The sequence below is a fragment of the Phycodurus eques genome, chromosome 2 (assembly GCF_024500275.1).
Source record: "Phycodurus eques isolate BA_2022a chromosome 2, UOR_Pequ_1.1, whole genome shotgun sequence".
Taxonomy (NCBI): domain Eukaryota; kingdom Metazoa; phylum Chordata; class Actinopteri; order Syngnathiformes; family Syngnathidae; genus Phycodurus; species Phycodurus eques.
This window is the reverse complement of record NC_084526.1, coordinates 10,349,041-10,363,744: the sequence shown is the minus strand read 5'-3', so window position 1 is coordinate 10,363,744 and position 14,704 is coordinate 10,349,041. Positions and strand designations below refer to the sequence as shown.

The following is a 14,704-nucleotide window of genomic DNA, read 5'->3' as shown; positions in this document are numbered from 1 at the left end:
CTCCCCTCCAAAAAATAAGTAACTGAGCAGTGTCGGATGCGTCCGTGCTTTCGTCGCAAGCTAAAGAAAAAAAGTCAAACTCATCTCCTCTGGCTCCCAATTGTCTCTTGATATCTGATGACACTTCTTCAATTCTACACGCCACAGTGTTACATGCCAGGAAAACCTTGGCAAAATCTTGCTGCTTCTCAGGACAGATTTCCTTCACCATGGTCATCACAAAGTCTTTGATAAACTCACCCTCAGTAAAAGGTTTGCAGTGCTTAGCAATCAGCGCTGCCACCTCATAACTGGCCTTTGTGGTGTTTTAATTTGACTCTCGGGCTCTTGTGAAAAACTGCTACTGTGACATTAAAGTAGCCTCCAGTTGCTTACATTTTTCGCTGCGTTCGTTCGCTGTAATCTTGTCGTAGGTGTTAGCATGTCTTGTTTGGTAATATCTCTTGACATTGAACTCTTTAAAAACAGCCACAGTCTCTTTGCAAATGAGGCAGACACAGTTGTTGCGTATTTCAGCGAAAGAAATTGTCAAATTTCCACCTTTCCTTGAATTGTCGGCCCTCGCTGTCAACTTTCCTTTTTTTTATTCATTGTCGCCATATTACAAACTGTCCGGAAAGGGTCACACATGGTTGTGAAACTGGACAGAATGCTGCTGTCCTCTTGTGGGTAAATGTGAAATTGCATTTAGCGTGTATTTTATATGCTGGTCAACAGGGCTACAGACCAGATGTTATTACATTTTATGACAGAAGACGCATTTGGCCCGCGGGCCGGACTTTGGACATGTCTGGTTTACATAGTATACAACAAACAAACATAAACTACTCACATTAACACAAACACGAACGTTCAACTGCCCTACTAATTCCCTTACAACGTCAATAACCATAAATCTAGTCTATTTATGTCCTCAATTTTTAATGAATGAAATAAAAGGTTTCCATATAGATTTAAAGTTTTCCACGTTGCCCTTAAAACACATCTGATTCTTTCTAATGGAAGAGTTGATGACATTTGACGTAACCATTGGTCTAATGTTGGTCGATGACATTTTTTTTCCAGGAAAGAGGTATATATCGTTTGGCATCGAGCAAGCCTCGGTCCAAAAGTGTCTGCTCATTATGGAAAAAATTGTCTCTCAGGGTAAAGGCCAAACAAGGACAACTTGGGGTCAACTGTTACAAGTTTGCAGATAATCTTTTTCATCACATAGTTAATCTCTTTCCAAAACAATAATATTTTCTGCCAACTAGTATACATCTGTGCTCTGTACATTTTGGACACACATCAGGAATATCACCATTGTATTTATTCAGGTCCACAGGTGTTTCCTATACCCGCATCAACAATTTAAACTGAATCAATTGCAGATGTGTGTTAATACACCAAGTGTGAGCCAGAGTGCATGCTTCCTGGTAGTCCTCCTCTGACAAAGCTACTGTTAAATCATAATTCCAGGCCTTAAATCTGTCGCTGGAATATTCAGAAATTTGGGATACCATAAAGTCATCAAAATCAGAAATTATACCCTTTTTCTGCCTGTCCTTCTTCTCTAATGTTTTTTGGGTAGGTTTAGTCAGCTGATTATTTTGACTCAGGATTTGTGATTTGAAGGTATCTAAAAAAATATTTTTTATTGAGGTGGAATTTATTTTGCAGCTCCTGAAAACTCATTAGCACCTCCGACTCAGGTAAATACAGATTTTGGATTGTTTCTATGCTGCTATTGTACCATAATTTAAAGGTAGCATCTGCTCTGCCAAGTTTAACTGTTGCCTGCTCCAAATTGGGCTGAATATAGATAGATTATTTGGGTCTTCCCTTACCCTTATCATATTTTTAGGAATTTGTTTTGTTTGTGTTTTTCAGTAATTTTTCATTTGGGTTTGAGTATAAGTATGATGGAGGTCAAGGTGTTCAGTCCTTGACCTTCCATTACTACCCAGTGTGGTTAGTCTGCCGATACAGAGTAGTGAAATGTCATGGACCTGAGCTGCACTGTCCAATAGTAAAAATGGAAATCCGGACATTTTAGACCTCCGCTGTCATATGGCAGGTATGATAAGGACAATTGAAGTCCGGACTTGCTTTTTCACCATGTCTTTTTTTCTGGTTAAGAAAAAAAAAGTCAGCGAGACCAATTTTCTTCCCCCTTTGTATAATTTAGAAACTGGCTTATTAGGCTTGTAGTTTAGCATGCTACCGTCCACAAAAATGTGGTATTTGTATGGATTCACAAAGTGGCGCAAAATAAAAATTAAACATGATGACTTTCTTACTTGTGTCGTTCCTCTCTGTTCTTTCCTCTGTTTTTCAGTTCCTCCATCTTGCTTGTTTAGTCTTGTCTCTTTGGGGACAAGAAAACTATGTATCCACAAGAGAAAGGTACTGGATCTGTTGAGGAAAAAATAGTAGAATTTGAGTAATGTTTTTTTTACCTTCTTTTGAGCTTACTTTTCGTTGTTGTGTAGCTTTCTATCGTTTTCTCCAATCAAGTCAATGCCAACCAACAAAACCAAACTGGTTAGCAATATGATGGTCTTAATCAGCAAAGTTGTGTCCACAAAAATAAAATTCACCCCCAACCTGACTCCTCCGAAGACTCTGGCTCTCTTTTACGTTGCTTTTTAATCACCCGTTTGTTGTCACTGGTTTAAAAAAGAAAGAGAAAAACTATCGCCATGTAACTCCCACAAGTGCGTACATGTGCAAGTGCTGCGGTCAAGGAAGTGTGCTTGTCTTTGAACGATAGGCCTACTGTTAGATAACCACGTGATATAAAAGCTGTAAAAGCTTCTACTGTAACCACCCAACGCCACTTCACTGTGCGTGACTAATAAACAAACAAAATCTCAGTGTTAATGTAATCTCTCCTGTTTTTATGGAAGAGGCGATAAAAAGGTACAAGGATCATATTTATTGATATGCACATACACACGCCCTTTCTATGACTCTTTATAGTTTTTAATTAACAGAACCAACACCTTACTTCGGGCTCTCGAGCAGAGGTAATCTTGAGCAATGCTAAATTGTGTTTGACGTATGTCAGAAAGACGCGCTGATTCATTTTCTCCTGTAATTACTCACTTTAACAACACATGGTTTTGTAATGCCGGTTCTGTGGAGCCAGAGGGATCTTGGTATTTTTTTGTAAATAGATAAGGGTCAAGTATACTTCCGTGTATCTGAATACAATAAAAAAATCTAAATTCTCTCTCTCTCTCTCTCTCTCTCTCTCTCTCTCTCTCTCTCTCTCTCTCTCTCTATATATATATATATATATATATATATCCTAGTGAGGATAAGCTTGTTTAGGTTATAGTTTGATATATATCTAACACTTTGATTTAACATTTAGTTGTAGCATTTTATATTTGGATTGAACTACTTAAATTGACAAATATTGTTGAAAATGTCCCCAAAAAGTGTCTCAAAATTTCTCACCAGTTGACGCTAAATGTGACAAAATGTTGCTTTTATTTCCAGCTTGAGTCGCTTTACAAACAGACATTATAAATGGAAGCAGGGCATGGCGTTATTTTGTTTTATCTGTTCTTTATCGAGCAATGTGGCTATAAAGCAAATGCAACACCATAAACTCCAGTAGTACCATAGGAACAGTTTCCCTGTTGTCATATATGAATTTAATGTTATTCTGTCACACTTAATCTAAAACTGCTTCTTTGCTGTAACATTCTGATGTTGTATAAACATTTTATATATTTGTATAACTGTCACGTTTGAATAACCCTCTCATTTACAGTAGGCTCCACATCCTTTGGATTTGTATCAAAATAATCTCTTCAAAGGGAAAGACCTTATAGGTCAGGTCTTGTGCATGTTGGTGTTACCACTTGGTGTCAGTACAGAGCTGTGGCTTTGGCTCATGGCAAAACCTTGAATTTCACATTTCAGTGTGTTGTAGTAATATCACCAAGCCAGCCGAATTCGTACATTCAAATTTCATTTTGGTGCTTCTTATCAGTCATTGGGTGTCAATTTGGCATAGTCCAACTAACGTACATGATTGAATGTATAAAGGCATGGACGCACACGTTAATGCTGCTGTGCACGTGTCGTTGTGTACCAAATAGAATGTCTCTGTCAGGTGTGGACCCTCATTAGAATGTGCTGCCAATACATAATCAACTGGCCATATGGTCAGTGTGGCGGTATTATCTCCCCCCACCTTCATTTTGAGAGCAGTCCAACAATAATTAAAAGTGGCAACTATAGAGCAAGTTTTTAGCTTTAATGTGTAGTAGGAAGGTCATTTGAAAGCCAATCAAAAACATACTACAAATCATTCATGGATGGAGGTGTATGAAGCAACAACACGCTCGCAGAAGATGTGTGTGACCAAAGTTGGGCACTTTTCATTTCGCAGTCATATGAGGTGGAGTCTTGCTCCAGTGCCTGTGAGATGTTGTTCACATCACAATGATAATGTCACAGAGGGCATTGTTATAACGCAGCTGATGCCTCTCAGATCTACAGAAAGGTCAGTAACAAGGTAGCTACCCGTGGATTTGGTGTGAGCTAACTGAATTGTTCAGTGCCAAGCTATAATTAGGGAGCCATATTGACTGTAAGTTAAGAGCAAAGCTCGCTGTTTACTCATGGACAAGCTTTTTAGCTGATAAGGAAGCAGGCATGTGAATGGAATTTTAAACTTTACTCCTGGTATGGATTATTATTATTTTTTTAAATCCTCCAAATGAGTCCAAAGGCTCCAACTAATAATTTTTATACCAAATAAATGTTTACTGCAATCAGACACATTCTCTGCTGATATACAACCGGCAGCTTTATACGAGCCATAAGCCAATCTAAGATAATGGTTCCAGAAATACAGAAATATAAAAGAGCCCAGGAGGACTTCGCCCTGTAAAATGCCCAGTCCTAACAGATGCTCGGGACACTTTGACAAGCTTCACTTTTAATTTATTTAACACGAAAATCAATCTCAACCATAGCTGACATCCTGTTGTCCATTTTCCGGCTTTGTTCTCCTACACACAATGACTGAAATCTTAAACTGAATTTTTTATCAATAGCAATGCAAGTGAAGGGAAATAGGGAAGCTTAATAGCAAGTGTGTTTGAGAAACAAAAAGAGGGAAAGAGGTAGGCCCCCAAAATAAATTAAAGTGAGCCAGGGAAAAAAGGATACAATGAAAATGTGTAATCAGATGGAAATGCCTCGCTTGTTCATCCAGGTAGAAAGTTGAATTGGCGTTTACATGCTTCTGGCTCCACACGGTCATGTTTTGTATGCACATTTCGTACATTTGTTTGCCTTTAAGTTTAGGTATGACATACAAAAATACAGCACAACTCTTGCGTTGTTGAACTGTTGAAAATTGTGCTTGTAATCAGCAAATGTGTCTACAGTGTTTGTGAACAGACTGTCAATTTGTACGATTTATTGTTTATTGCCATTTATAATCGCCTCGCATGCAATTTAAACATCTCAAAATTAGAACTGTTCATTACATGTACAGTATGTTAGGTGTCTACACTACTTTACATTACTATCCTCATTAAGACGGCTTTCTTCTTCTTTTCCTTTCGGCTTGTCCCTTTACGGGTCGCCACAGCGCGTCATCTTTTTCCATGCAAGCCTATCTCCTGCATCCTCCTCTCGAACACCAACTGCCCTCATGTCTTCCCTCACGACATCCATCAACCTTCTCTTTGGTCTTCCTCTAGCTCTCTTGCCTGGCAGCTCCATCCGCATCATCCTTTTACCAATATACTCACTATTTCTCCTCTGAATGTGTCCAAACCATCGAAGTCTGCTCTCTCTAACTTTGTCTCCAAAACATCGAACCTCGGCTGTCCCTCTGATGAGCTCATTTCTAATTTTATCCAACCTGGTCACTCCGAGGTCACTCAACATCTTAATTTCCGCCACCTCCAGCTCTGCTTCCTGTTGTTTCTTCAGTGGCACTGTCTCTAATGCGTACATCATGGCTGGCCTCACCACTGTTTTATAAACTTTGCCCTTCATCCTAGCAGAGACTCTTCTGTCACATAACACACCTGACACCTTCCCCCACCTGTTCCAACCTGCTTGGACACGTTTCTTCACTTCCTGACCACACTCACCATTGCTCTGGACGGTTGACACAAAGTATCTGAAGTCCTCCACCATTTCTATCTCTTCTCCCTGTAGCCTCACTCTTCCCCCACAACCCCTCTCATTCATGCACATATATTCTGTTTTACTTCGGCTAATCTTCATTCCTCTGCTTTCCAGTGCATGCCTCCATCTTTCCAACTGTTCCTCCACCTGCTCCCTGCTTTCACTGCAGAGCACAATGTCATCTGCAAACATCATGGTCCACGTGGATTCCAGAGACGGACTTTCCACCTGAATAAAATTTATATATCGTCAATACACAGTCGTTAAAACATTTCCTTTTACTTTAAGAATGGAGATTATTCTGATGATGAAGTGCATGTGGAAACACATATGGTAGGGTAGTTTTGGGCTCAGCATTAATTGTTCGAGCGCTTCTATGTATCCCATAATTCATTTTTGACCACTGGCAGTCACTTGATATGGCAGTTGCATTCGCAAACGATCTCATCTGTCATAATGTTCCTCCCAAAAAGGCTCAATGAGATGTCAGAGAATGATCTATGGAGTAGGGCACAGACAGGTGCACCATACAGAAGCTGGCAGTCCTGCCGGACACAGCTGAGGGTTTAGTAGGTTTTGGACTGGGGACCAAGTATTGTGTTAAAGGCTCGCTTGTCCAGGTGATGTACTGTATCTTTAACACAGCAGCAGGTGATGTGACACATTTCCAACCAGGTTTTTGGGTTGTTATTTATGATCCAATAAGACTGACAAGAGAAATGAAATAGACAACTTTTTTTTGCTACCAAATAAAGTCCCATAACAACCATTTTTCTTAATAACAACTTTATAATGAATACACAATGTCAAAATTGAAATCCCTAAGGATCATTACATCCATTTACAAATGTCAAAAGAATAAAGAATTATTCCATACTGGTTGAAAGCACTCAGTTTTGGATGGGCGGTTCTGTTTCATGCAAATGAGCTCTTGTTAACCCAGCCCCCATGTACTGTGGAGCCAATGCTAAGTACTGCTCTCATTACCATGACAACAAAGGGAGGAGCTAGTAAAATGTAATGAGGCAAGTGGCTGCTAGATTTCAAGCAGCCCAGAGTCTGAAGAGAAAATAGAACCCATATAAAGATAAAGCAAAGCATCATGGCTCAGCTGGTGCATTTTTATTGCCTTCTCTCTCACCGTCTTTTCTTGATGTAGATTTGTACAGTAGAGACGCGGCAACCTCAGCAAAATATTTGTGGCTGGAAAGCACATTCCTGAGTTCAAAGGTTTCCAACAGGTGGATAAATCAATGCTTTTGCAATTTATAAATAGGCTCTATATATATATATGGCAATGTTCGGCGTGGTTGAGTCCATTCCGTGATTGCCTTCCACCGGGCTCCTACAGGAAATAATGTGAAAATGGTTCAGCTCATATTTGTTTTCTAGTGGTAATTGAGGTTTGTTTCCCCCTTTTTTTTTGATAAATAGGTGTCAGAAAAGTCAATAATTTCGCAACACCGACTCTGCTTTTGTTAAATGTTTTGATAAAAATGTTTTTTTTTTTTTTTTAAGCTCTTCTCTGTTCACAGCCATGTCATTAGCGTAGGCAGTGTACCTCAGCAGGGCCAGACTTTGAAAAAAAATCATACTGACAAATGCATTTGATTTAATCGCTAAAACTGAATAATCACACAACCCCTATGATCTACTTGTTCACAGCCAGTGGTAACGGTGTTAGCTATTGCTATACTGTGCTCGCAATGCAGGTTTACTTATCTTTGTGTAAATTAGTCGCCCTATTATGTCAAAATCGGGCTAAATTCCAAACGACTCACTCGCAGACATATTTATGATAGTAGCTGTTGGATTTATCTTACCCAACATTATAAAAAATAGACACAAAAGGAATGAAGATGCAGTCCTACATGCTCCTGTATCGCAAAGAAATTTAATTTCTTTCCCATTTACTGACAAGGTTATTTCTGGTTTTTCAGTGTCCAAACTCAGAATGTCCTGTAAATTGAAATCCACTTCCTCATTCTCTTTAATGATTACACAAGAGGATTTGTTGAGTTGGGAAGCAGGCTGGCTTAGTCATGCAGTAGTTTGTCCGTATTCTCTTTTATTTTATATAATTTGATTCCTGCAACGCGGCTATTTTTTGTGTATTTAACCAACCATTAAAGCCGTGTTCAGTTATCCCTGTCTCTAAATATTAAATTTGATCAGGATCCTGTTTTTTTTTTTATTTTTTATTTTTAATAAATATAATTTAATGAACTTCCAACCTTTACACTCCAGTGTATCCCTGTTTTTTATTTTACTACTGTTTTTTTTTTTTTTTTTTTTTTTAATAAATTTAATTTAATGAACTTCCAACCTTTACACTCCAGTGTATCCCTGTTTTTTATTTTACTACCTAGGGTAGTCTAGAACACTGTTTCTTTTCAGTAGGACGGTGATTCAAATTTACTTTCTGTGGTAATTCTCACTTCAACTCTTTCGAGTGGAGAATTCTTGCCTTTGCATCCACCATTTACTTTCCCACTGTTTTGGTATGGAATGAAAAACCTAGTGGTTTCCCATTTACACTCTCATTCACTCCGCCGTCCTATACGGAATTAAACTACGTCTGTCAACCGCTCGTTAGAGGACTCCGCAGTCCTGTACGGAATTTAACTACGACGCCACGAAACTTTCCTAGTTTCTTTATTTTACCCGCCATTGACTAGTATTCACAGGGTTTATTAAACACGGAATTTAAGTTCGTACAGGACTCCGCCGTCCTCGCGGAATTTGTCGGACTCCGCCGTCCTTTTTCCTAAATTTTTTATAAATTTAACTCACCAAAGTTGTCTTCAATCCTGTGGAGGAGAACGAAGACCAGTCCCAGAAAGGGTCTCAATTGCCGTGGCCACGGTCTCTTAACTGGATGTCGGCTCCACAACTGGAATCCTCGGGTATATTGACATCCGGCTGGAAGGACCAATTTAATGTTGGATATTTCTTACCCAACATTATAAAAAATAGACACAAAAGGAATGAATACGCTGGTTTATTTTTCTCATGAGGAGGGCGTATGGGAGATTGTTCAGATTACAGCCTCTCAACACGCTCTAAACAATCTCTCCCGTCGCTCCTGCATTTATTTGAAATAGGGAGGTTTCTAAGTTTACAAGACATAACGTACTAAGCTACAAGACACAACACACTAAGGGTAGGGTTTCAAGGTGAAAACATGGGACCAACACCTGCCACGTCCTTGGTCAAGGCGCCCTTCCATCGGATGATTCCTGCTGAGTCTTCCTTTCTCAAAATTGTCCATAATACTAATGCAAGCTAAGCAAATAAATGATAACTTCTAAAATATATTTAACAGTAGCTTACAAAAGATTTCACTTGGTTATGTAAGTTCCCACCCAAACCAAACTATTTGTATACAAGCAATTAAAAAAGTCAGTTACTATCGTTGTCCCCTTTAACACTCCACTTTCAGTGGAGTTTGTCATTAACAAAGTCTTGCAATGACAGCATGTAAACATTAAATTAATTCAGTATAATGAACAAACAGCGCTATTCTGGGTTACAAAACCCCACTCTACTATTCATGGGGGTATAATTTTACAGTCATTTTGCTTGCTTTGATGCTATCATTGTGTCCAACATAATTTTCCCACTTGGAAGTCAGTAAGACTTAGCCAATCAGATACTGAGCATGACGGGCGAGGAGTGGAGGCAGCTACCGTAAATCAAAGACGGGCAATATGGACGGACGATATGGTTGGGTATTTTCAATATTACACAAAATTCCTCTTGAAAATTTAGACCCTGTGTGCCATTGGTTAACACCTAGGGTAGCCAACCCCTGAAATCGAAGAATGGGAACCTGATGCTTTTACATCTGAATTACCGTAGTTTCTCATGTATAATGTGCATCCCCCCCCCAAAAAATTGTCCAAAGTCAATAGTGCGCATTATATATAGGTATAGAAGAAAATGAAAAACACTCACATTTTATAAATGTATGCTGCCACCTAGAGGTTATGAAAAAGATGTACTTTCATTCCAATATGCCACCGCCCCCTACATGTTATGTAAAAGTTTTACACTTTCATTCTAGTATGCCAGCTTGAGGTAATGAAAAAGGTGTAGCCTACAGTTTCATTCCAATATGACAGGGTTACAGATGACTGGATATATGTACAATTGTGCTCATAAGTTTACATACCCAGGCAGAATTTGTGAAATATATATATATTTATATAGTTTTTAAAATATGACTGATGACTGAACAACCACCATCATTAATTTCTTTATGGTTGTGTTTTGTTTAATGATAATGCTTTTCTGAAATGCTTGACAGTTTAATTTGAATCCCATTAAAATAAAATTAAGTGTTTTGCCTCATCCTTCATGTTTTCTTTAAAGAATTGTACATATCTTACTAATTTTGCCTGGGTAATAAAACCTGAGCACAACTGTGTGTTTTCTCATTTACTCAATAAAAGTAGGGCTGTGAATTTCAAAATAAGAGCAAGTAAATAAAAAAAAAAGTATTATGCGTTCAAATAAAGTGCTTAACTTCAGAATAATGCTTTGAAAAAATAACAAAATACAGGTAATACTTCATGTTTTGGTCATACGGGTAGAAGCAAAATCATGCATTGTAAAAATGTATTATACATGGGTGGAAGGGTTTTCCAGAATTTTGAGGTCAACTTTGGGGGTGCGCATTTTACATGGGTGTGCATTATCACGAGAAATTACGTTAAGTAAACATTCAGACGTGAGTTGCCTAGTTTTGTTTGTTGCTTTGTACTTTTGCTTTGATGCACAAAAAAGATATGCTGATCTATTTACATTTTACTTTCATTTACTTTACTTGCGGATTAACCTTGTTTAAGTGCAATAAAACTGGAATACAGTAAAATGCAATTGAGTTCCTTTCCCTAATCAGCAATTACATTTTATTTTGAAATGCTGGAATGAGGGCGACTGGGGGTTGATGGCCATCGTGACTTGAAAGATTTTGGTTGGCAATGTCAAAGGTGCAAAGTGCAGTCGACAGTGGGGATCAGAGAGGACTTTGTGTCTATATGATACATGGTTTATACGCTGCATTTCTGTGGCTCAGGTATCTTGCTCAACTCTCTTGCAGTCTGAAAATAAGAGGAGTTTTGAAAACGAACCCAGTCAGTCATGTGTCAGGCCTTGGCATAACCTTGTATGAAAGCATGACTTGCTCTGGATGAAGAGGAATAGTCCCATTTTAGTTCAATCCTCTTTTTCCCTAGAGCATTTATGGTCAACCTTGAAAACCCAAGTGTATAAATCATACAAGCGTGTAGAGGAGGTTTACTTTAGCTCATTTTGGGATGTGATAGTAGGTTCTTTTGCGATAACTTAAGTCTGAAATAAAGCATAAAGGCCACAGCTGTGCTTCAAGTAGTATGACATATAGGCTGGTGCAGCTCTTCCTGTCTTTCTTGGGGTAGGACACTTTAACTGAAGCCTTACTGTTTATTTCACGTCATCACAGACCCACACCAATTGTCATGATTTTTAACATCTGACACAGATAGTTTAGTTCGTTATTGGTTCTGCTCAAAAGCACAATTTTGAGAGACAGATAGGTGATCAAGTTGGTTGTAGCAGTGGGGGGCGGTGCATTTGACCTCGACCTTCAGTCGGGACAACCTGTGCATTTCCACGCTGTGGAATCAATAAAATTATCTTTTTCTTTTCCTTCTCTTCTTGATTTTCTTTTTCTTTTACTACCTGAGTTAATTCACCTCTTAACACCATGATCATGTCGCAATTATAGGTACCATACAAAAAAAAAGTTGTAAATGTAGGTTGTGCAGTGCTTCTGAGAGTGTTTAGGGCAGCAGAGAAGGGCTGACCGTGGGTTGTATGGATGGATTCAGACTTGGATGCTTACATGTAATTTGATGCACCCGATGTTCCTATCATATAAATGAAGCAACCCTTAAAGGCATAAGCTATAGTGGAGCTGCTAAAGTTGAAATGCATTCCACATTTTCGGGAAAAATAAAATTATAGTTGCACAATATTTGGAACCCCAACTGCGGCCATGCATGACATCATGTGAGCCCTCTGCAAGTCTTTCTCTTTTCCGCAACACTTATTCCAAAGAAGGAGCAGTCTCAAAAAGGTTGGCGTTAAGAAGAGAAGAAGAATATACACATGATGTTATAGGAAATATCAAAGTTAAGGTTGAGTGTTGTGAAGTTTTCAGGTTTTTTCTTTTTAGTGGTTAACTTGTGTCGAAATGAAGAATGTTAAGACTGTTTTGACATTAAGAGGGGCTAACTTCATTTCACACTTACAAGTCAGTTAAGAATGTTAAAATGTTACTTATTGGAGGCACAGTGGCTCATCTGTAAGGACTTGGGCTTTCATTTCTGCAAGTTGTTTGAAAGATGCTTGTTTGCATGTGTTAAGGTACCCTAAAGCAAAGCGTACCCACTGTGTATTGTAGTAAGGGGTTTGTATGTATTCACACTAGTCAGTCAGGAAATAATAAATGGTCAGTGTGAACTGCATGTTAAGTTGCACATGTGGAGAAGAATTTCACTGGCTCTGAACAACGAATAAACAGAATGTAAATGTCAGACTCTAATCTACCTTTATCAGCTATTCCATCTTGAGTGTTTGTGGGCTTGTCTGTGTATGAATGTATGGGATTACTGTACAGGAAGTCCTCGATTTATGAACGAGTTCCGTTCCTACGCTAGCGACGTAACACAATTTTCCACGTAAGTCGGATTTCACCGTTGAAGTCGAAATTTGCGGCGAAATACTTCTGTTACGGGTATTGTCCCACGTGATTGTGACAGCAAGCTCAGTGTGTGTGGGCATGTGCGTCGATGTGTGAGTGAGACGGGCCTTCGCAGGCGTCGTCCGGCGGGATGGCGACCGGGGAAGAGTAGCGATTAGCGGACGACCCGCTGACGTCGAATGTGCAGAGGAGCTAATAAAGCCATTAAAGCAGCAAATCGGTGCTTCGTACCTTTATTGTTGCCGCCACCCAGCTCAGCTGTGCAACGAGAGAAGGGAGTTAACCCCGAGGAGGACAACCTCGGCCCTGGAGAAGGTGTCTCCCCTGCGTCTTCCGACCACGGTCAGGTTACCGTAGCAGGAAAGGTTAACACTTCGTATAAAGAAACTAAAATACATAAAAAAAAAAAAAAAAGATGCTGTACTTACCATTACTGCTGAGAGTGTGAAAAAGGCAAAGATACTCCCACCGCACAAACACAGACAAGCACTATGCACTAGCTAAGAAGAAACACTATGGTGCTGGGACAAAATGGCGGACGAGGCACGGGCGTCGTAAAGTCGAAACGTCGTAGGTCGAGTGCGTTGTAACCCGAGGACTTCCTGTATATATATTTTTGAATCATGCTTGTCTTTGTATTTTTTTGTTGCATGCTTCTTTTTGTGTGTCCATTATGTTGGTAAGTAAGTTAAAGGTTAAGTCAAGGTGACTTAGTGCACCACAACATGCTAATTAGCTGCTAACTTAATTAGCTTGTGTAACAGCGCAGCTGAGAAAAGGATGGGAATAAAAGACAAACAGTCACCCTCTCCTCATTCCTCCTGCCTGCCATTCCTTAATGAAATATGTGTGTCCCTTCTCCTTTTTCCTCCTTATCATAATCAGCCTCTTCTGGGCATAGACTCAGAGTTTAACCTCCTCAAAGTCAATTTACCTTCCTACTTCTTTCTCCTTGTAGGCCTTCTGTTTTTACTCTCTTGATTGTTGCCCTCAGACTACCCCAATTTTAGCTTTTTCTCTCTTGTTTGACAGCAGGTTCCTCTGGTCTGGCTCACTACTGTAGGCTGGGCAGCCGCTCAGCTCTTGCAGGCCTAGTTGAAATAATGCCAGCTATTGAAGACTACAGTCCCAGTTCTTTAAAAAACTGTTATATCAGAGAAGGTCCGCAAACCAGGGGTCACCAATATGGACATGGACATTATTTCTTAGGAATGTTGTAGAAGTGATCATTTGAATAATTAAACACTTGCTTGAGTTTACTTGATTTATAGGAATAAAGTTGTAATGATCTGTTTTTGTTGACTTGGTTTTGATTAAATTTACTTTGTTACATGTTTTGTCAAGTTTTCCTATCTCCCATGTTCATGTATTGTCTGCTTGTTTGGTTGTCGTCTCCACCTGGTCTCGTCAGGCCTCTACCTTGTGTCAACCAGTCAGCTCCCTCCAGCCAATCGTGTCTTGGCCAGGTGTGCCTCATTGTCTCGTCAATTTGTATTAACTTCCCTGGATTTGTACAGTCTGTGTCAGATCATTGTTCCTGTAATGCCTGATCAGACAGATTTGGTAATTCACTATTGCATGTTGTCAGACTACTGCCACAAAATCTTGCCGTATCTCGGTCAGATAGGGGCAACAGGACATGTATTTCGATCAAACACTGTCGAGGAGGCGCGACCAGAAAACCTGTCACCTTTCACCGCAACCGGATACAACCGTTGCCAAGATGACAGTGAGTTGTTATCAAACAAAGGATCGCTGCAGCAATGTTGGGAAAAAAGAACAAAAAGAGGAAAAAAAAAACTTGGT

The 14,704-nt window shown here is 39.4% G+C and overlaps 2 protein-coding genes across 5 annotated transcripts in view; one reads left to right on the top strand and one right to left on the bottom strand.

Annotated features, from left to right (window-relative positions):
- Positions 1–2,727, bottom strand: part of chs1 (chitin synthase 1) — a 29,260-nt gene extending 26,533 nt beyond the window's left edge. The window contains exons 1-2 of one of the 3 annotated variants that reach the window (XM_061666553.1): positions 2,708–2,727; positions 2,283–2,397 (exon numbers count right to left, since the gene is read on the bottom strand). In XM_061666553.1, the coding sequence (XP_061522537.1) occupies positions 2,283–2,329 (47 nt within the window). In that variant the 5' untranslated portion in view covers positions 2,330–2,397; positions 2,708–2,727. Of the gene's footprint in view, positions 1–2,282; positions 2,398–2,441 lie in introns of all 3 variants that reach the window. The other 2 variants (XM_061666560.1, XM_061666545.1) reach the window with 2 other exon arrangements.
- Positions 1–14,704, top strand: part of LOC133396537 (CUB and sushi domain-containing protein 1-like) — a 620,476-nt gene that overhangs the window by 23,983 nt on the left and 581,789 nt on the right. The window lies entirely within an intron of this gene.